General features: G+C 46.2%; 1 protein-coding gene across 1 annotated transcript in view; it reads right to left on the minus strand.

Moving 5' to 3' along the window:
- The window catches only part of TRIM71 (tripartite motif containing 71), a gene marked incomplete at its 5' end in the record, with an annotated part of 59997 nt that extends 39302 nt beyond the window's left edge, over window positions 1–20695 (minus strand). The window contains one exon of the mRNA XM_084247294.1: window positions 19844–20695. Within this exon, the coding sequence (XP_084103420.1) occupies window positions 19844–20695 (852 nt within the window). The remainder of the gene's footprint in view (window positions 1–19843) is intronic.
- Window positions 20696–20947: the final 252 nt, after the last annotated feature.

Here is a 20947-nt window from a genome sequence, read left to right on the forward strand (position 1 = left end):
GCAGAGCAGGCTGACTGGCTGAAATACACTGCTGAGGGGAGCAGAAAGGGAGACAGGAGGTCTTGCTGCACCATGTGGGTCACCTCCCTGGCCCGGATCCATAGAGGTGATAGAGCTGAGACTTAACCCTTAGGCCACTAGGGCTAGGAGGCCTGAGCCCCAAACTTTTAACACACTGAGAAGCCATAGAATAGTACTAAACTTGTTGGCCATTTTTTAAATGGGGAGGAGGGGTGTCTTTACTTTGATTTCTTTTTTTTTTTTTAAGATTTATTTATGCATACAAGAACTGGGGTACAGGCCAGAGGTGTGGGAGGTGAGAAGATTCACCAGAGACAGAGTGGGGAACAGAACAGGCAGATTGACCAAAGTACACTGCTGAGGGGAGCAGCAGGCATGTCAGGAGAGGTCTGCTGGGCCATGTGGGTAGCTCCCTGGCTGGGGATTGAACTCCTGTGGACAGCTTCATAGGTTGCTCTTAACCCCTTGCGCCACCAGGGAGGCCCTAATTTGATTTCTTAATCCAATCCAGGGGTACTGAGCCAGAGACCACCAGGTGCACCCGTGTCTCCATCCCTGCTGGAGGAGCCCTGAGAACTCCCCAGGAGCTGAGACCTAAAGCTTGGCCACTGAGGCCAAGGCGATCAACATTCCAGGAGGCAGCCATTCCTGCCCTTCAGGAGAAACAAAGAGCCTGAGGAGGAATTCCTGTTGCCCAAGTTGGGGGTGGGGGGGAGAGGTAGTATCCAAACAAAACTGGGCAGAAAAAAGTGCCCCAAGCAAGGGGCCGAAGAAAAGGCCCACTTCCTCCCTCCCTGTCCTGTTAGAGAACTGAAGAGTACAAGGAAGACTCCAGCACTGATATTAAAACTGGACCCGATAAACTCAGAATATATTTTGGGGGGGGCTGAATATATAACCCAGATGGAGTAAAGAACTAGAGAAAAATCTCTCAGGGAAATAGACCCAAATCTCTGAATTTAATCATCAATTTATCTTGAGGATCTTCTTTGTATTCATACTACCAATCGGCTTTTACTGTAAACCAGGTATAGTTTACAGGGTCCTTCAAGACACAGAAGGCAGGTTTTGTCATTGTATTTTGATGTACAGCTCCTATATCACCAAAGATGATTCCAATCTAGAATTTTCAGCAAAAGGGACCTTTAGAGGGGGAACTAAGCGGGGGATAAGAACTGATGAAAGCAGCCTTTCATCCCTCTAGAAAGATGGTGGACCCACAAGTGTTGATAATACAGTCAACAGGATCTTCAGACAGCTCAAAGGGGAGTAGAACACTTGGATTCTCAAAAGGCTCAGTGAGTAAGTTTGGGGGCAAACTTACACAATTCCAGGGATGACTGCTTCATGAAAGTCCTCTTTGACCATCCCCAATCACAGGTTTTAGATGGGGCCCAACAGCTCCCTGGAGCCTGTTTGAATTAACTCTGTAAACATTGGTTGAACATTTGCTTTGCTGATAAAATTCTAATCTCAATGGAAGCCACACCTAGTGCTTTTCCCAGGTTTTCAAATACCCAGCACCTCAGAGGCTCCTTCCTATGTCTTTCTTTTCCAGGAGCACCAGGAGTGGGCTCTCTTCCTCAGCACCCTCTCCTCCCCACAAAAAGGGAAAACTTTGTTTTCATGCCCTGCAATTAGTTCTCACAATATTCCATCACTACTCCAGTCCGGCTCCAGCTCAACAATCTCAACAATCTGTCGCTTAAGGTTGCCACAGCTCTCACAGGGGGCGAGAGACCAAGCATGAGACAGGAGGAAAAACTGGAGAAACAAACTCTGAACCCTGATAGCATTAGGAGACTAGGGTACCCTCCATTGCAATAGAGCTCCACAGTCAGCTTTCTAAAGTGAAGACTCAAAATTCTGCAAGCAGGCAAACAGCCTAAAACCTACAATGAAGTTATGGGGCTGAGGGGTCACATGTCATCCAGAGAAAAGCAGTTCTGACTGACATTTACAATCACTAGTCCCCAAATTAGGAACTCCTCCACCTCAAAGTGAAATTTCCTCTGTAAATTAATATTTTCTAGGAAGCTCACAAAATTTTTCTGGAAGTCTTTGGAAATGGAAACCACCAACCCAACACCTCCAACTGTCCCAACAGGTCTGGAAAATTACGAATTTTCTCAAAAGTGTTTGCCACCCAATGGCCTAGAAGATAGGGATTTGCTCCTACTTTTCACTACCAAGGACCCTGACTCCAAGGACAAGGCGGATTTTGCTTCCCTACACCAACACCCACTGGGAGGACACAGGAAACTGGCACTGTTGTAGGGCTTCCCTTCTCCACTGCTTACCTTTTTTTTGAACCCTTAAAAATTTTAATACCTATTCACAAAAATGTAGTACTTGTACATCCTTCAAAATCCCCAAATCCCCAGTAATTCCATTTCCCTGTATAGTGAAGTAAGGGTCCCCAGAAGGGGACCCCTGTTCTAGTCCTTTGTGTCCTCAAACACCCGGAGAGAGTCAGGCACATGGCAGAAGCTCTAGGAGAAGTGTGTTGAGTGAATGGAATTCACTTCCACATTTTCCAAGCAATCCTTGAGGAATTTGCCTCCCAGCAGGCATCTGCTCACAGGAAAACAATGTGCCCTCCCTGGCTATTTGCATTGTAGCCCTGAAATAGCAAATATTGAAAAGAGAAAATGAGATACAATCTGGGACTTCAGAGGCTAAAGTGCCTCAGAGGTTAAGATTTCTGGGAGTTTCAAGGCTACCTTTATATTAGCCATTACCCAGGACGTCAAGACATTCCAATTTTCCATCAATTAGAGACTCATTCACATCCAAAGTCCTATGATGCTAGTTTCCATAAACCCTTCAGAGACCCAGCACTAGAGCTGCAGACCAAATTCTCTAGAGATTAACACGATAAAGGTACTGCAACAAGGGAAACTTCTCAGTAGGTAAAAACAGCATCTGAAATTATAGTGGTTGGTAGCAAAGATGTATAAATTTGTCAGAACCCATTTAAAATGTGTGCATTTGAGTGTGCCTAACTATATCTCAATAAAGATGAGAATGAGTAAGTATGCAGGTACTGTTTGCCATGCAAGGAGATGCTAGATTTCGTAATCAATTTAAACTTAGTGTACAAATAAATCGCTGGTGTATGGATGACTAAGTGGTAATCGCAAGGATAACACTGTTGCACAGTCTTAGAGAATATGACCAATGATGCTATCCAAACTGTTAACAGCAGTTACATCTGTGGAATTAGCAACTTACATTTTTTCTGGCAACTTTAGCATTTGTCTGCTACTTCTCTTAGAATGAAAAAGTAATCCTATACAGAAAAAAATTGGGGAGGAGGATGGAGAAAAGATAGCCACTAAGATAAAACTATATAACCAGCAGCTCTGCTGTCCTCCTGTCTGTGCAGGCGTCATCTTCTCTTTCTCTTCTAATATAAACCTATCCTTTTTGGAGACTTTAAAAAAAAAAACTATAGGGCCTCCCTCATGGCACAAGGGGTTAAGAGGCAGCCTATGAAGCTGTCCGCAGCCTCTGCAGCACAAGTTCGATCCCCGGCCGGCCAGGGAGCAACCCACATGGCGCAGCAGACCTCTCCTGTCAGGCCCACTGCTCCCCTCAGCAGTGTATTTCAGTCAGTCTGCCTGTTCTGTTCCCCACTGTGTCTCTGATGGATCCTCTCACTCTCCCACCTCTTGGCCTGTACCCTGGTTCTTGCATACATAAATAAGTCTTAAAAAAAAAAAAACTATAGGGCCTCCCCGGTGGCGCAGCGGTTGAGCGCTGGGTTGCGAAGCTGCCCGCGGCCTCTGCGCGCCAGTTCGATCCCCGGCTGCTCCCCGGCAACCAGAGGAAGGTCCCACATGGCGCGCAGACCTCTCCTGCCACCCGCTGCTCCCCTCAGCAGTGTACTTCGGTCCTTCTGCCTGCTCTGCTCCCTGCTCTGGTGAATTCTCTCACCCTCCCGCGCTTCTGACTGTACCCAGCGCTTGTATAAACAAAACAAACAAACAAATAAATAAATAAAACATGCCTCTATTAAAAAAAAAAAGTTGCTGAATCAAACCGAATTGCAGCAAGCTGTGGACTCAGAGAAAGGCTTTGCAGCAGACTGCTTGCTGGCTCATAGTATTTATCCAAAGTGACTAAAAATTGTTTTTAAAAAGGCAGATTCAAGAACCAAGGCAGTTCAAAGAGGTACTCCAAATGGCCAATAAACATATGAAAAGATGCTCACCTCACCATAATCACGGAAATGCAAAGTAAAACAACAGGACACACCATTTTCCCCCCCTGAGATTGATGGTAACTAGGACGGGTGGGGTGGGGTGAGAGGAAATGTGGCTGGTAGGAGGCAAGCTCTCAGAGCAAATTAACATTTCAAATGAGTCTCTCCAGCCTCCTAACAATTGGTGGGGGGGGACAACACTTCCCTCCAGAAGGGCAAGGAGGTGAACAATGTTCAAGAGAACATTGTTCCTCAGAGGCCAAAGGTAGATAGAGAAAATTCAAATAAGGGGAACTGCTAAATAAACTCCACACCATAAACACTAAGTTCAGAGCAGTAATGACCTACAAGTCAGTACAGGAAAGCCTACATATGTTTTGAAGACAACATTTCTATATGTGCAAGTGGCTGTTGAAAGGGTTTGAAAGAAAATGCACAAAACCCAGATGTACACTTTGGGGAAAAGTAGTGCTGGGGTGGAACAACTGTTTACAATTTTTAAATACAAAGACTTATGTATCGCTTGTATAATTAAATCAGGATTAGAGTTAACTTGTCCAATTTACTTCCTGGGAATACAAGGTAGCCTGAGAAAAATCTCAATTTTCCATTCATTCTGCAGTTAACAAGGTGAAAATGGTGACGGAAGGAATGACAGGTCTAATAAAGTCCCAGGGATATACATATTCAGAAAAATTACAACCCAAATTGACAAGTGGTGTGAAATCTAATCCAAAAAATTGGGTTTGTTTTTTAAAGCTCAATGTTATTAAAAGAACATAAATTTTAGAACAAAACTGTTGACAAATTTCCCTTTTTTTTGACCCCATGAAGTGTTTTGCAAATGTTCTATAGTTTTATTAAGCACTCATTCATTTGGGTTCTTCTTTTTTGTTCACTGTAGGCAAACCTGCCTGCCTTTAGCATCGAGAACATTTCCAAGTGCTGACTGCAGATCAAGAAATGGAAGAAACAGAAAGGCAGGGACCTCCAAGTTAGCTGTTTGTTTCTTAAGCTGCTGAAACCACAGGGTATTTTACCTTCGACATTCTGGGCTCCCAACCTGCATGGCAAATCCCCCTCCATTTTGGTACACAGGAGAAATTTGTTACAAACCAACCGAGCCTGAAGCCCAATCTCTTCTCCCAGACCTGAGGCAAACATCACCTGTTCCTCATCTTCACATTTTGATTATGACACATGATTTGTTCATTTTTTTCCAATAAAATATTTATTTCCTTTCATGCCTGTCAGTGGAGAAAAGAATGGGTTTCCTAAGCTAACTAGAAAATAAGTTCTATGGAGGTATAAAAACAAATAGGCACTGATTAACTGGGTAGACTATCCTTCCATTCAAAGGAATTCTGTGTTTGGTTCTGCAGCTGATCCTAGAGAATCAAGGAAGGGAAAACACTAATATGAAAACTGAAAACCCCAAATGTGAACATCCTTCCATCCTTTTTGAGAGGAAAAAAACTTCAAAACTGGCTGCACTGGAAGGCTTTCAATTAGGGATGCCCAACTTATTCATGCCTTTCATTACATCGTTTGTAATTAACATACATACACAGGTACATGTGTGTGTGGTTAACAACACAATTTAGCAAATAACCAACAGTAAAGCAAAAGATGCTGCAGATGAAGACAGATAATAACTTTAGTTCTCAGAAATGGAGGCACATCTATCTATTGCACAATAGATGTAAGGGTTACAAAATTAGTAGTTGTTATGACAAGTTCCAACTGTTGTCTAGAATAAACCCCCATCTCTTGCTAGGAGAGAATTTTGCTGTCCCTCCATAAATCCATTTTCATGTTATCACCACAAATAAACCCTAACACAAAATCCCTTTCTTCCCTCTGAGACATAAACCTTACTTCATCCCCATACATGGATGAGATTCTTTTTTTCTTTTTTAAAATTTATTTATTGGGCCTCCCCGGTGGCGCAGCGGTTGAGGGCTGGGTTGAGAAGCTGCCTGCAGCCTCTACAGGGTCCCACGTGGCGCGCAGACCTCTCCTGCCTTGCCCACTGCTCCCCTCAGCAGTATATTTTGTCAGTCTGCCTGTTCTGTTGTTCCCCACTCTGTCTCTGGTGAATTCTCTCACCCTCCCGTGTTTGCCTGTACCCAGTGCTTGTAAAAATAAATAAATAAATATTTTTTTTAAGAATTTATTTATTTACGCATAAAAGAGCTGGGGCACAGGCCAGAGATACAGGGGCTGAGAGGATCCACCAGAGACAGAGTGGGGAACATAAGTCAGACTGACTGAAATACACTGCTGAGGGGAGCAGTGGGAAGACAGGAGAGGTCTACCATGCCAAGTCTGGGGATCAGCTGGGATTGAACTCAGGCTGCAGAGGCTGTGGATTGCATCATAGTGCAGTGCTTAACCCCTTGAGCCACCAGGGAGGCCCCATGGATGGGATTCTTTTCCAAGATCCCCTTGAAGCTTCAAATAACTGAGTGGTCCACAGTTGACCTGAGCTATGGTTTTCACTTTTTATTTGCGCCCATGTGGTTTTTTAGCAAACAATAGGTAAAATTAATTTTCTCTTACAATATTCCTTTAAATCCCTGACAGTTCTGATAAAGCTAACACAAACTAGAAGACATAAATAAAAGGGGTGTAATTTTTCCAAAAGATTACTACAAAGGCACAACTGAAGAGCAGCTCCCACAAGTGTCTGCACTGTCTATGCAGCAATATCCCTGAATGAATTTCTTCACTCTAAGCTTGCTATTTTGTTCAGCTGCATTAATTTACAGGTGAATTGCAATTTTTCATCAGAAAACACTTCTGTTGAGTCGCAAAAAAAAGTCAACCCTGAGCAGAAAAATGCAAATGTCACCATGCCCTGTAGTAATAACACTAGTAGGTTCAATGTGACACATGTTTACTGACAAATGTGCTGGTCAGGAGGACTCACCAGAGACAATACCCTCATCACAGCATGGCACACACTCTAGGTATTAAAATGTACCACAATCGGGTCTCCCTGGTGGTGCAAGGGGTTAAGACACAACCTATGAAGCTATCCGCAGCCACTGCAGCACAGGAAGCAACCCACATGGCACAGCAGGCCTCTCCTGCCTCACCCGCTGCTCCCCTCAGCAATATACTTTGGTAAACCCTCTGTTCTATTCCCCACTATGTCTCTGGTGAATCCTCTCACCCCCTACACTTCTGGCCTGTGCCCTAGTTCTTGTGAGCATAAATAAATCAATCTTTTTTTTTAAAATGCACCACAATCACCCAAAGCTGGAAACATCGGTGTCCCTCAACTGGTTAATGTATAAACTATGGTACATAAACACAAGGGACAACTATTCAGCAAGCAAAAGGGAAGAACTCCTGACACCCAGAACCATGTGGCTCTTCACTGTTAAGATTCCATTTTAGGGGGCCTCCTGGTGGCGCTATTTTAAACCTAAAATAGTGCTATTAATCTATTATCAGCCACTACAGCACAAGTTGATCCCAGGCTGGCCAGAGAGCTGACTCACATGGCGCAACAGACCTCTCCTGTCTCGCCCTGTCTCGCCCGCTGCTCCCCACTGTCCCTGGTGAATCTCTCACCTCCCACCCGGGGCTTACACCCCAGTTCTTGTATGCATAAATAATTTTTTTAAAAAATATTCCATTTTCAGAGACAAAATCATAGGAATGGAGAACAGATTAGTGATGGCCTGAGTCTGTAAGACTGACATTTGGAGATGGGACAAAATGTTCTGTACTATTGTATAAATGGTTGTAATTATACATTGTATATACTCTTGTCAAAATGTGTGAAGTGAGAGATGAAAAGGTAATTTTACTATTATGTGAAGTATACTTCAATAAACAAATACAACAACCAAAACAAATCAAAATAGGAAATCACTAGGTTATTATCCTTGAGACCATCCCTCTCAGTCTAAGGTCAGGCAGCAAAGAAATGCAGGGCTAAGTGTGGGGGAGGAGACTACCTTGTGGCTGGGAGGGAGAAAAAGATGGGTGGGAAGGGGGAGCTCCCCCTTCTGCAGCCTGTACTGAACCTCCCCCCACTTAAGAAGATAACTACCAGGGAGGCACCAGGGAGACACCTGTGGTCCTCTACAAGCTGCCAGAAGCTGCCATGCACAGATGCTCCCCCCACTCTGTACCAGAGGCAGTCCCCACTTGGGTCAGAACCAAATCAAGGCCACTGGGGAAGGCAGGGAATCACCCATCCCAAACTGGTTGTATAAAGTCTGTGGGGAAAGATTTTGGAACTGTTTTGCTCACTGCCCTTTGCCCAGAGATTCCCACTTTGCAGATCTATTTTCCCAGAAATCTTTAAATCTTATGCAGTCTTATTCCATCTTTGTTCAAAGTGTATAATTAAACCAACAAGTACAATTTATATGAGCAGGTTTGAAAACAAAACAAGCAGTCTCTCCTGCTAAGCGCATAACCCGACTGGATGCAGGGTATGGGGGTGAGTAGGGCTGGTGAGGCTGCCGGCAGGGATCAGAGATTGGTGAGTTGGTGAAGAATAATCACACTGATAGATACGGGCTGATTACTAGTTTCAAATGGAATCAAGTCAGATGGAATCAAGTCATTGCTGCCAGGAGCAATGGCCCAGTGGAATAGCATCTTCCCAGCGGTGCTGCTTACTCACTCTCATGGCTTCTGTGCCTCACGCAGATCCTCCTTGGATCCCCTTAGTAATGGGGGGAGGGGACGGGTGGACTGTGACTGATAAACAAACCAAGCCTCTGCTTTGCCAGCTGGGTCCCTGTTAGGCTCTCCCAACAGAGGATGCTAGAGGGAGAAAGGAATTTGGTGCTCCCACCTTGTCAGTTAGCTGAGTCACACCAACAATTCTGGGTGACTCCAATGGCAGCACCTGACTCCACTTCGTAGTTTTCCAACATTGGAACCAAACAGCTTCACAGCCCCCCACAACCCCTCCCCAGAAAGGAAAGACCCTAAGTCCAACCTCCTCCTTTCTGATCCTGCAGCCCTAGGATGGTAACTGCTTCCTAGTTACTACTTCCCAGATTGCACAGTGTTTGTTCTCATCTTGCCTTTCAGCTCCTCCAGTCAACAATCCTTTACATTAAATTCCCTGTAAAAGTAACTAATGTGACTGACTTCTGACTGATGAGTGGATCACCCTCACCCCAAGAGGGGTTTTAAAAAAGTAGACCCTGGGCTTCCTTGCCCCTCCTGGCTTGGTTTCATGGCCTGGGAGTCCCACTTTATTTCTATTCCTTTTCTCCTCAATAAACTTTCTTTCTCTAAACAAAAAAAAAAAGTAGACCCTGGGCCTCCCTGGTGGCCTAGGGGTTAAGAGTCAACACTACCACCTCGAACGCCCACCACTGTGGCCTGAGTTCCATCCCCGGCCAGGGAGCTGATCCACATGGTGCAGCAGACTCTCCTGTCTCTCCTACTGCTTCCTTCAGCAGTGTATTTCAGTAGATCCGTCTGTTCTGCTCCCCACTCTGTCTTTGGTGAATCCTCTCACCCACCCCTGCACCTGTGGCCTGCACCCCAGTTCTATGCAAAAATAAATAATCTTAAAAGAGAGAGAGAGACCCTAACAAGCCTCCATAGGGTTGTTGAAAGACTTAGAAAAAATTAGGTGAAAAATTAGATTCAGGACACCCTCCTCTAGATCTACTCACTGCACAAACCACTGCCTAGGGGCCAGCCTTCCACCTAACCCCCACCATTCTCCAAGATTTATCTTAAACACTTTACCCCAAATGCCTCACCATAGAAACCTCTATCTTTTGGAAGCCAGGAACTTTGAATGTTTAGGAAAGAATACACACCGCCCATTCTCCTGCCTTTCATTTCTGTCTTCCCTCACAGACAAACTACAAGGCTCAGGGACAGGTCGCAGACGACTCTCATCCATCTTTGGCACGGAACAGACATTCAAATATTTTAATGACAAATCTTAACACATCGAGTGCTGTCAGCAGTGAGGAACGGCCCAAATTATTTCATGGTATTAAATATCCCTTGGCCATCAATCAGGAAATATTTTTGGAATTTTACTCATTTGGCTGCAACTTGCAAGAAAAGCTTAAGCCAAATTTTTTTTTTTTCAGGATACAGAGTTTCATGCATATATGTTAAAAAGTTTTGTAGCTCTCTCATCAAGCATCTTCATGTAAATAGCTCTAAAACACAGGTCTCTAAGCCGTAACCATTCATACAGCTTCCTTTGTAAAGGTCAGAAATCTAGAAGCAAAGTGACTTGTCCAAGGTCTCACAGCTACTGCAGAGCAGCACTGGACCTTACACATCAAGTCTAACAAGGCATATGTTCTTGGCTTTATACCAAAAACCTGTGAGCATTTTCCAAGCTTATGTTCCCCTTTCCTTTCATTCCCAAATTCCTCCCTCCATCTACATGATGTGAGAAAAGTCCCAAGAAAACAATTTTCCAGGGGCATTTTTTGGCTTGAAACCTAACTCTCCTTTGTTCCTAGCAAAAGGAATCAAGGCAGCAGCATTAAGCAACATCATTCTAAAACTGGTATCAAACATCAAAAGAGGTCAGGACTAGGCTGAATCCCTTCCCCTTCACCAATGCCATGTACCTGCTGCTCTGAAGTGCTCAGGGCAGAGGAAGTGGGTACTGTCAAGGAGGGAGCCCCTATTCTGAGATCCAGAACATAACCTGCCTGTATCATAAGCTAGCTTGCAGAGGAGCATACCTTCCATCAGATTACAGAGCTCTCCAATAAGACTTGTTATCACTTTAAGAGATTAATTAAGGGGCCTCCCTGTTGGCACAGGATTTAAAGTCTCAGCCTATCAAGCTATCACGAGCCACTGCTGCATGAGTTCCATCCCCTGGCAAGAAGCTAACCACATGGTGCAGCAGCATATTTCAGTAGATCTGCTTGTTCTGCTCCCCACTCTGTCTCTGGTAAATCTTCTCAACCACTTCCCTACCCTCCTCCCACACTTCTGATTGACACCCCAGTTCTATGCAAAAAAAAAAAAAAAATCTAGGCAATAAATATACCATTAAACATCAGGGTAAGGACCAGTTTCAAAAAAATTAATTTGCCAAATATTGACTATAAATCCCAATGTTCAGAGGTCTAGGCTTTGGGGAATTTCTAATCAACGAAAGTCATCTCATCACCCCAAGCCCTAGTCTCTCCCCCATTTGCAAAGCATCAGTTTTCTCTATAAAGATTGAAGATTTTTCTTGTAAAAGTTTAAATTGCCTCTTCAGATGCCTGCCTCTAAATTCATACACACAGCTGACAATACCATGAGGTTAAAGCTTATAAAATATCCCTTGATGATCAGACTGTTCCCTTGAGCAACTTGCTGTTTTCATGAACTGTCACAGCTCCAAAAACAGGTATCATGGCTTCAAAGATCAGCAGCGCTCTAACACATCAAAGAATATGTAAACCAAAAAATCTGGCATTCCATCTTTTAAAAACGCTGAAAGTATTGATATAGCCTCTAAATCATTTGCACCTATACTCTCTCCTAGGCGTGGGGAGTCCTAGAATCCTAAAATGATTCCAAACAAATATTCAATATTAGTATGTTCGGTTCTAGTTTTTCTAAAGTAAACAAAGCTTTATGCAGCTCTCTCTAGCTTGCCTTTATTGCCTAAAACACTACACGTCTTACCACTTGGACAGTGGCAAAAATGATAAAAGCACAGTTCAGTCATTATTTCTAACACTGAAAATTAGTTTTCTAAATCACCCTTTTGGAAAAGGGGGAAGGAGAGTGAGGGTAACAGTTTATAAATAAGTCATTGTAAATGTTTACAATTGCCTTTTATTATGAGACACTACTAACATTTTATGTTAATACTAATCCTTACAACACTACTAAAGTGTTGATGCCATTCACAATCACAGATAAGAAAACTGAGGCAGAGCAAGACACTGAACATAGAATCACCAGGTCTAAGAGTGCTCACATAAAGTCAAAGTAAAGCAGACCAGAGAGCTTTAATACAAAGCATGTTCTCCAACTATGGAAACTTTAGCATATCCATTTTTCTGCCCCAACACTTACCCACAACATTTATGTGTGTATACTTTCAGGACAAGCTTACAGGTGACCCTAAGAGAAAAGTAATCTCTTAGACACTGATCCCAGAGAGGCAAAAGGCACAGAATAAAATTTGCAGATATGGTCAAACAGGCCATAATAATGACTGTTGAAGCCACCTAGGCATAATTCTCACTTTGTATATACTTATACTGATGTAATCATAATAGATTCATATTTAGCAGAAAAATCTATGCAGTTTATAATATAATGGAATTTTTAAAGATTTATTTATTTATACAAGAACTGGGGTACAGGCCAGAGGTGCAGGAGGGGTGAGAGGATTCACCAGAGACAGAGTGGGGAGCAGAATATGCAGACTGACCTAAAGCACTGCTGAGGGGAGCAGTAAACACGACAGGAGAGGTCTGCTGAGGCAAGTGGGTTGCTCCCTAGCCTGGAATCTACTGCTGCAGAGGCTATGGACAGCTTCACAGTGCTGTGTTTTACCCCTTGCACCACTAGCACCAGGGAGGCCCTCTAATGGTATTTTTGTAATTATTCCATAAAACATGGATTAAGTCCCCTCAAACCACTGTCATTTCAAGAAAAACATACTTTTCACTGGTAACAGGCAAGGCTGGTCAAACTTTTCAGAAGGAAAAAAAAAAAAATCAGGGGCCTCCCTGGTGGTGCAAGGGGTTAAGACGCAGTACAATGTAGCTATCTATCCTAGCCACTGCAGCACAGGCCTGTGAGGTGACCAGCATGCAGCAGACCTCTCCTGACTCGCCCACTGCTCCCCTCAGCAGTGTATATCAGTCAATCTGCCTGCTCTGTTCCCCACTCTGTTTCTGGTGAATCCTCTCATCCCCACACCTCTGGCCTGTACCTCAGTTCTTATATGCATAAATAAACAAATCTTTAAAAAAAAAAAAATCACAGCTGCTGAGAGCTATTTAAGGAAGACACAGGTTCCTCTCACCCATTCCCTGAGGTTTCCAAACACTTAAATTTCCCCAAGACTATTCAGGGACCTCAAAATTCAGTGTGTCTAGGCCTCTTTGGTGGTGCAAGGGGTTAAGTCTCAGCACTATGAAGCTATCTGCAGCCACTGCAACATGAGTTGGATCCCCAGCCAGGGAGGTGACCCACATGGCACAGCAGACCTCTCCTGTCTTGCCCACTGCTCCTCTTAGCAGTGTATTTCAGTAGATTCATCTGTTCTGCTCCTTACTCTGTCTCTGGGGAATCCTCTTGAGCCCTCCCACCCCCACCCCCCATGCCTCTGAACCTCTGACCTACACCCTAGCTCTTGCATGCACAATAAATCTTTTAAAAAAAAGCTCAGTGCCAGAACCATGAGGGGGGCTGTCCTCAGTCTACACAAGTGGCCCTTACCCACCTCATTTTCATTTGTGTACACTTACTGTTGCATTCAAATTCCATTAATGTTGGCAAAATTGCTATTCTGCAGAAGCCTGTCACAAAATTGAGTATTTTTTTATCGCCAACCCTTCTCTTCCCAATATTCACAACTTCAATTTGCTAATAACTTTTTCACCAAAGACCACTGCTTCCTCAGGGCATCTGTGTGGAAAACTATTTTTGAACCAACGAAACTGTCTGCCAATTTTTGTGTCTATTGACCATTAAACTGGAATTTTACAGACTCGTTTAAAGAAGAGCTCACTTGATGGGAACAGATGCTCAGGTAGGAAACTGTCTGGGGTTAGTAGAAAATCCACATTAAAAGGATTCAACAAAACATCAGCCTGATAATCTTCACATTAAATATGACTCTCCCAAAAGACTTCCCAAAGTGGGGTTTGGGTGAGATGAAACACAGGAATTGGGGAATGGGGGTCCTAACCCCCACTTCATTTCACTGTATACTCAAAGCAAATTTTAAGGCAACTATTAACTAAAACAGGAGGGAAGCAGGAGATGGCATCTGAGAAGGTAAAGAGTTACACTAGAATAGTTTCAGATGTAAATAGGCAGCCCAGTTTCCCCCTCCCCCTCCCAATTTTTCTGTTAACAAGTCAAAGTCTTGTCAATCAAAACAGTCAATCTGGTTTCAGTCAACTCGGTTTGTGGGCATACACAAAACCTCAAAGGGAGAAGAATAATTTCGTATTGAGCAAGCACCAGGTCACATCAACTGAAGAGGAAAGATGGATCTAGCTTCCTCCCACAAGTCACAATACTTGAAAGGTCAAGAGAAGGGGGGGGACCCCAGTGGGCTGCAATGGGTGGCATCTTACCCCCTCCCTTTTAGGCAACTGTAATTCTTTATCAATCTTTCTCCTGGTCTCTCCCAAAATAATAGGAATGGCAAAAACAGCCTTAGTGAGGGAAGCCTAAACTCTTTGTTAGTGTTATGGGGGGAGGGGAAGGAACACTACTTTGAAGTCTGCCTGTTTGGTAGAATTCTTCCCAACCTTTAGCTTAAGTGTCATGAAGAATGACACCAAAATGGTCCTTTATTCACCAAGAATGAATACTTCTAAAATAAACCTTGCCCTGTGTGAGGAACTGGATGGAGAAATGGTAAGATTAAGGAAACCATGCAACATTTAAGTTAGCAACAGAGGAAGGTTTAAATTTTAGCTGTAGAGAAATTACCAAGTAAGTTATCACTTGAATCAGGCAAACTCCTTCAACAAAAGTATTATAACCACTTCACCTCATTCCCCCAAAACTACCTCTAAATATGCAAAATTTTAAATAAAAAAAATGAGCCAAGCTGCTAGGTTCAAAAAATTTACATGTTATTTAAATAGGTTCACATTTTCAGTAGTGCTTTAAATAAATAAGCTATATTTTTTAAGTTGGTTTTAGCATCCTAAACATGAAATTATCTTTAAAAAAAAAGTACTTATAAACACAGCTAAAATGGGGAGGATGACTGGGCTGGGAAAAGAAATTTTTTCTCAATCTTCCTGTTCAAAAATACTCTTATTCCGTATCTATTTAACTATGCTGTCTACACTGCTTAATTTGAAAACACCATCATCATCAAAAATTTTATAATAATACAAATGAAAACCTTATGTCTGAGAGAAACGTGCTTGTTTTCCTCCGAAATTATCTTCACTGTTTTCCAAAATATACGTTCCCACATTGGAAATAAACATACCGTAGACCAAAAGCAAATTTATGCAACTCAAACTGGTGTGTTGTACTCTTTTTAGGAAGAAAGTCAGTCACAAAAGGTTCCCCAGACAGAGCTGACATCAGAATAGCTTCAAATATTCCTAGCATGTTTAAAGACTTGATTGAGGTTAGTTATACCTTCAAGGCAACCTCATCAGCAAAGACCTGACAAACTATTCAATAGCTAGCCACTGCCCACTTCCCTGGAAGCCATATTGATAAAATTCATCTCTATACACGTTAGTGGAGGAGGAGCACATTCCTTTTGAAAAAAAGCACAGATTACATTCAAAAGTTAAGGAAACATTATCAATAATCAACTTCTTTCCCAAGATGTTTTCACCAAGCATGTTTTAAATCAACACACCCATCAACCTATAAATACCTACCTGCTAAACTGATTCAAAGCAGCAAACTCCACTTATTTCCAAAGTAAAAACAGTTTGGCTTTGGGGTGATATGTATGCAGAGCAGACACACACAGACCCCTAGTCCTATAAATCAACAACGGGATGTGGAGATACCACAATGCCCATTTCGATTCATTTTTTTCTCTTGTCCTTACAAAAAAAAAAAAAATTGCAACTGACTTATATTTTAGACAGCACATGCATGTAATTTAAAAACTAACATGCATTATGTATGCATACCTGTAAAAGGTTAGACTCTAGGAATATAGAATAAAATATATTAGTGTCAAACCCCATTTAGAGTGACTTATTCAAAACAAGATTCGTGATGAACTCAATCCACCACCCATTATTTTAGGAAGCAAACTTCACTGTGATTTGAGGTGATTTTTAGAGTGTTTCCTGGGGAAAAATAGTCACCAAATCTAGGTTTATTACTCAAGATCACTGCTGGTTAAAATTGTAGAACTTAAACATTCTGGGGAGATTTGTTTTCAAGCCCAATGTAGGGGCTGGTTATAAATTATATCAGCACCTGCACCTCATTTTCCATCCAGGACACTGGGAAAATCCTGCCCGCCCCCCCACGTTTGCCTAACAACAATATTGCCACTCTGGGGTGGGACACTGGTGGGGGGACAGCGTCACCCCCACTCCCAAACACCATTACCATCCTAAAACCCTACACTAGCAATACTAGCAACAGGGCCATTCCAAGGGACATGAATATGTTCACACCCCACTCCTCTACCACCCCTTACAGAATTCTGACACCTAAGTTCTCTGAGCCACAAAAACACACATTGGACACCCTGTAATTTCTGCTCCCAGTGTCCCCCTTCAAGGCAGCAAAGGACTCACATCCTATGTGCCAACAACACCACAAATTATGGGACAACTCATGAAAGGCTGGAGCAGTGGGGTCAAGTCATGCAACTCCTTTCAACTGCTGCCCCAAAACGTGTGCAAGCTGGTGCTGGAGAGGTAAGTGTTCTCTGGGAGAGAATAGTTTCTAGAGCCCAGAGGGCTCGGGGCTAAGCCGGAGAAAGCCCACAGAGGCTCTGCCTTGCTGCTCCCGCGGACGCAGCACTGACCAGGCCAGAGGCCAGCGATTCTCCGGATAAGGGTCCCCAATTACCGGCCTTGCCTTGCTGCCTACCGGCTTTTCAAACTGACCATTAAGGAACAAAACTAGCCGGGGGCAGGGGGACAAACTTTTTTAAAATGAGCCAGTAAGGGAGTGGAGGGCAATCGATTCTTAGTACTGCATTGGAAAACTCAACTCCTTCCTTGTGAAGTTTCTAAATCAAGTTTTAAACCCGATGCTATGAAACACCATCTTGGCCGAGGTGCTCTGGGGGGAGGGGTTATTAGGGTGCTTAAGGAAAACATTTTTGGGGGAATGGGCCCTGGTGGCTGCCTCCCACACCCCCCCTGGGTGGCCAATTCTCGGAGGCCCCTCCCTTAAAGGCCTCCTGCTTTGCAGAGGTCAGGTGGCACCAGTCACCTTAAGGCAAGGGTGCCTTGAATTATTTAATGGAGTCTGTTGACTGGGAGGCAACTCAGTGAAGTAGCACTTTTTAAAAATTGAGGTAGACTGTGCACAATGCTTAGGTTTAACGCATTCTGTCAGTCAAACTATAAAGTGCTTTCATGCTCCTTTCCCAGTTAGAAGCATGGCCTTTAAAAGGAATATTCCAAAACAATGAAAGATCACTTCCTTGCAAGGAAAAAGGACGAATTTAGACCACAGATGGACATCCCAGAACGACCCTGTGCTTTGCTTCGTGACACTTTAGTTCTCTCCTCCAAGTATAGGTCTTTAAACTGTCACCTTTAAGCTCAAATATTCTGGCCCTCTAAATCCAGCAAGATCTGAATTTAATTTTCAGGTTTTCTTCCTCGAAATGAAAAACTAAAAAAGGGCAAATTGAATTTTGCTTAAACCGAGGAAACCTGATGTTTTAAAGTTGACAATGCTATCTTTTTCCAATCAACTTCAACCCATGTTAAGCAACCCCTGTTGAAAGTTTAAAAAAAATTCAGGGCATCGCAGTACCTCCCAGTGTGAGGGGAGCTTCACTTCCCACTTTACATTCTCCCACACCGTTTGAATGGTCTTATAATTTAAAAAGTGCATAAACCTTTTACAAGTCTGGCAACACTGAGCGTCTACTGTTTGAGCCCAAATAAAATGTATGTGGATCTTTAACTGGGAATATAAATAAAACCTGACATTTAAGCTCAACTGCAGGGAGGGAGGGCTCAATCGAACTCCCTCCCAGGAGGGAAATTGTAGAGTATTCAAGGCACCCTCTCCCTTTCAACCGCCCCCCCCCATCTGACCCTAATTTTCAAGTGAATTGGCTCCATCTTTCATTTCTGCGATTCAGGCTGTTACTTCATTTCATTCATTCATTTTTCTAAAGTTGAAGAGAGAACACGACAGAGACATTCACCGATGGATGCAGAAACACTTTTTAAGCGGAGCCCATTCAAAGCCTTAAAACTAAGGAAAAGTATAACTGCCCCCTAGCTTCATACCTAGAAATAATGTAAGGCGTCCACAAGATTAGAATTTCAACTTTTTTCCAATAGGAGGGCCGGGTTATGGCCGTCAGACTATAGCTCCGCCCTCTTCCCCCCAAATAACAGGTTAGGAGATGGGTAAAGGTGCGCTGTGCAATGTGCAAGCCTCTGGCGCGCTGGGTACCCCGCATGCCCAATTTTTTTTAAAGCCCGGTCCTCTCCTCCCGCTAAGGCAGGGCACAGCGATGACAAGCACCCAGTGCGCGGGTGTCATACACTCGCCCACCTCCACCCCTAGCAGAACCTGGCCCTCAAATTTTCGGACCGCTTTCTCCATCTAAAGGGTTCGGGTGAGTGGAAGGTGCCTCAGTTTGTGGGGAAAAAAATAAGCCAAGCAAAGTTTCTGGCTGAAGAACGAGACGAAGCCCTGAGCGCACTCCCGACCTGGAGCGGTGCGCAGCAGGGGCTGGGATTCTTCCAAGTCGAGCCCCGAGTGAAGCGGGTGGGGACACCTCCCAACCAGGGAAACCGGTTCCCTAAGGGAACCCGGGCCGCGGCAGGCGGGCGCGGGCTTATGAAGCTATGGACAAGGCCCCCGAGCCCGCTTTTCAGGGCGCAGCCGTGGGTCCACGAAGCCGAAGGTACAATTGCACCTCGGGGAGCCTCTCAGGGAGCCAACACTTTTTACACAGGGCGAGTAACACAACCACGGAGCCGCAAAGAACTGGACAGGGGTTTCCTGGCCCTCAAAGAGGCGCACAAGGAGTCAAGGACTGCCAGTGCCCCAAGAAAGCCGACAGCCCCCCTCCACGAGCGTGCACGTGGGCACCAGTACCCCCACTCCACACAGCCACCCCCTCCTGCCTCGCGCCCCAGCTAAACGCAACAATCTCCAAGCTTTACCCAAAAAGAAAAGATTATTAAAGAAAAATTAAGCTACAGGAGAAATGTATCCGCCCCAGAAGACAACGTCTACTGACCCACACCCCGTGCCCTCGCAGGTCTTAAAAACAGAATACAAACGAAAAACTCCGCTTAGAACTTTGGGGGAGAGGGAAGTGGTGTTCCCAAACCTCGGGAGCCGTCGGCGGGGGGTGCAGGGGGACTCGCAGGCCGAGACCAGGTCTACGGTCACACCATCCATCTCTTCCCCAATCTCTAACTGGAGACCACAGTTGCCACATTTTGCCACCAGTCAACTACAAACGAAAAAAAAAGGGGGGCCCCTCTGCGACCCTTTGGGGGCCCCTCTCAGCCTTCCCCCTGAAACCAGGCCCTTCCCACACACCCCTCCCAGGCGATTCACCTGGGCTACCTCTGCCCACCGTCACGTGCCCAAAGGGGACACCAGAAACCCGGAGAGGCCGCCCCGCGCTGGCCCCGGGACGTGGGCGACTCCGCGCGAGCGAGCGAGCGAGCGAGCGCGCGCGGCTCCCGGGGCCCCGGCTCCCGCCCACCCCGCCCGGCGCCGGCGCCCGGGAGCCGAGCGGCCACTCACCTCGTCGTCGTGGTGCTGGCAGAAGCCGAGGCGCTCGGGGAACACCGAGAGGATGGAGAAGGGCGCGCCGGGGAAGGGAGGCCCGAGCCCGAGCTGCTGCGCGGCGGCGGCGGCCGGGGGAGCCGGCGGGCCGCGCTCGATGTAGTGGTCCTTGGTGAGGCGCACGCGCTGGTGCGCGCGGACGCAGTTGTCGCACAGGTGCTCCTGGCAGTCGAGGCAGCGGGACGAGGCGGCGTTGCCTTCGTCGCAGGAGCTGCAGCCGTGCGGCCGGCGCAGCAGCAGCGCGGACGGGGAGGCCGCCGGGCCGCCGGGCGCGGGGCGGGAGGGCGCGGGCGCCGGCGGCGCCTGCGGGAGCGGCGGGGCCGAGGCGGGCGCGCGCGGGTGCGCGTGGTGCGCGTGGTGCCGGTGGTTGCTGTGGCCGCCCGCGCCGGCTGGGGCGCCGGCACGGCCGTTCTTGGGCGGCGGCTCGTCGGCCGTGGCCACGACGGCGTCCAGCAGGTTGCTGAGCAGGAAGGCGGACGAGGGCAGCGCGTCCATCCCCGCCGCCTCGGCCAGCACGACTTTCTGGTCGCAGACGGGGCAGCGCAGCTTGAGCGGCTCTCCGGGCGCGCCGCCGCCCGCGGCCGGCAGCCGGTGCGCCTCGAGGCAGGGCCGGCAGAAGGCGTGCAGACAGGGCAGGACGTGAAGGCGGCGCGCCCCGGCGCCCGGGCCCCCGCCGCCGCCCCCCGACGACGTGGACGTCTGCGAGGACGAGGACGAGGCCGACGAGTTGGAGGAGAGCGGCGCCGGCGAGCCGCACATCTCCTTGCACAGCAGGCAGATCTGGAAGTCGGTCTCGGGGAACGAAGCCATTGGCGAGCCGGCCCGGGGGCGGGGAGGAGACCCGAGAGGAAGAGGAGGCGAGGCGCGCCGGCGAGGTGGGTGGGGGAGCCGCCGACTCACTCAGAAAAGCGCATCGACCGGGCCCGCGATCCCGCAGCCGGCACCGGAGACGCGCGGCCCGCCCGGCCTCGCCGCGTCCGACCCGCGCGCGGCCACCCCGACGCTGCGCGCATGAAATGGCACGATCCGGAGGGGCCAGATTCCGCCCGGAGGACGCGAGGG

Source organism: Talpa europaea (assembly GCF_964194135.1).
Source record: "Talpa europaea genome assembly, chromosome: 11".
Classification (NCBI taxonomy): domain Eukaryota; kingdom Metazoa; phylum Chordata; class Mammalia; order Eulipotyphla; family Talpidae; genus Talpa; species Talpa europaea.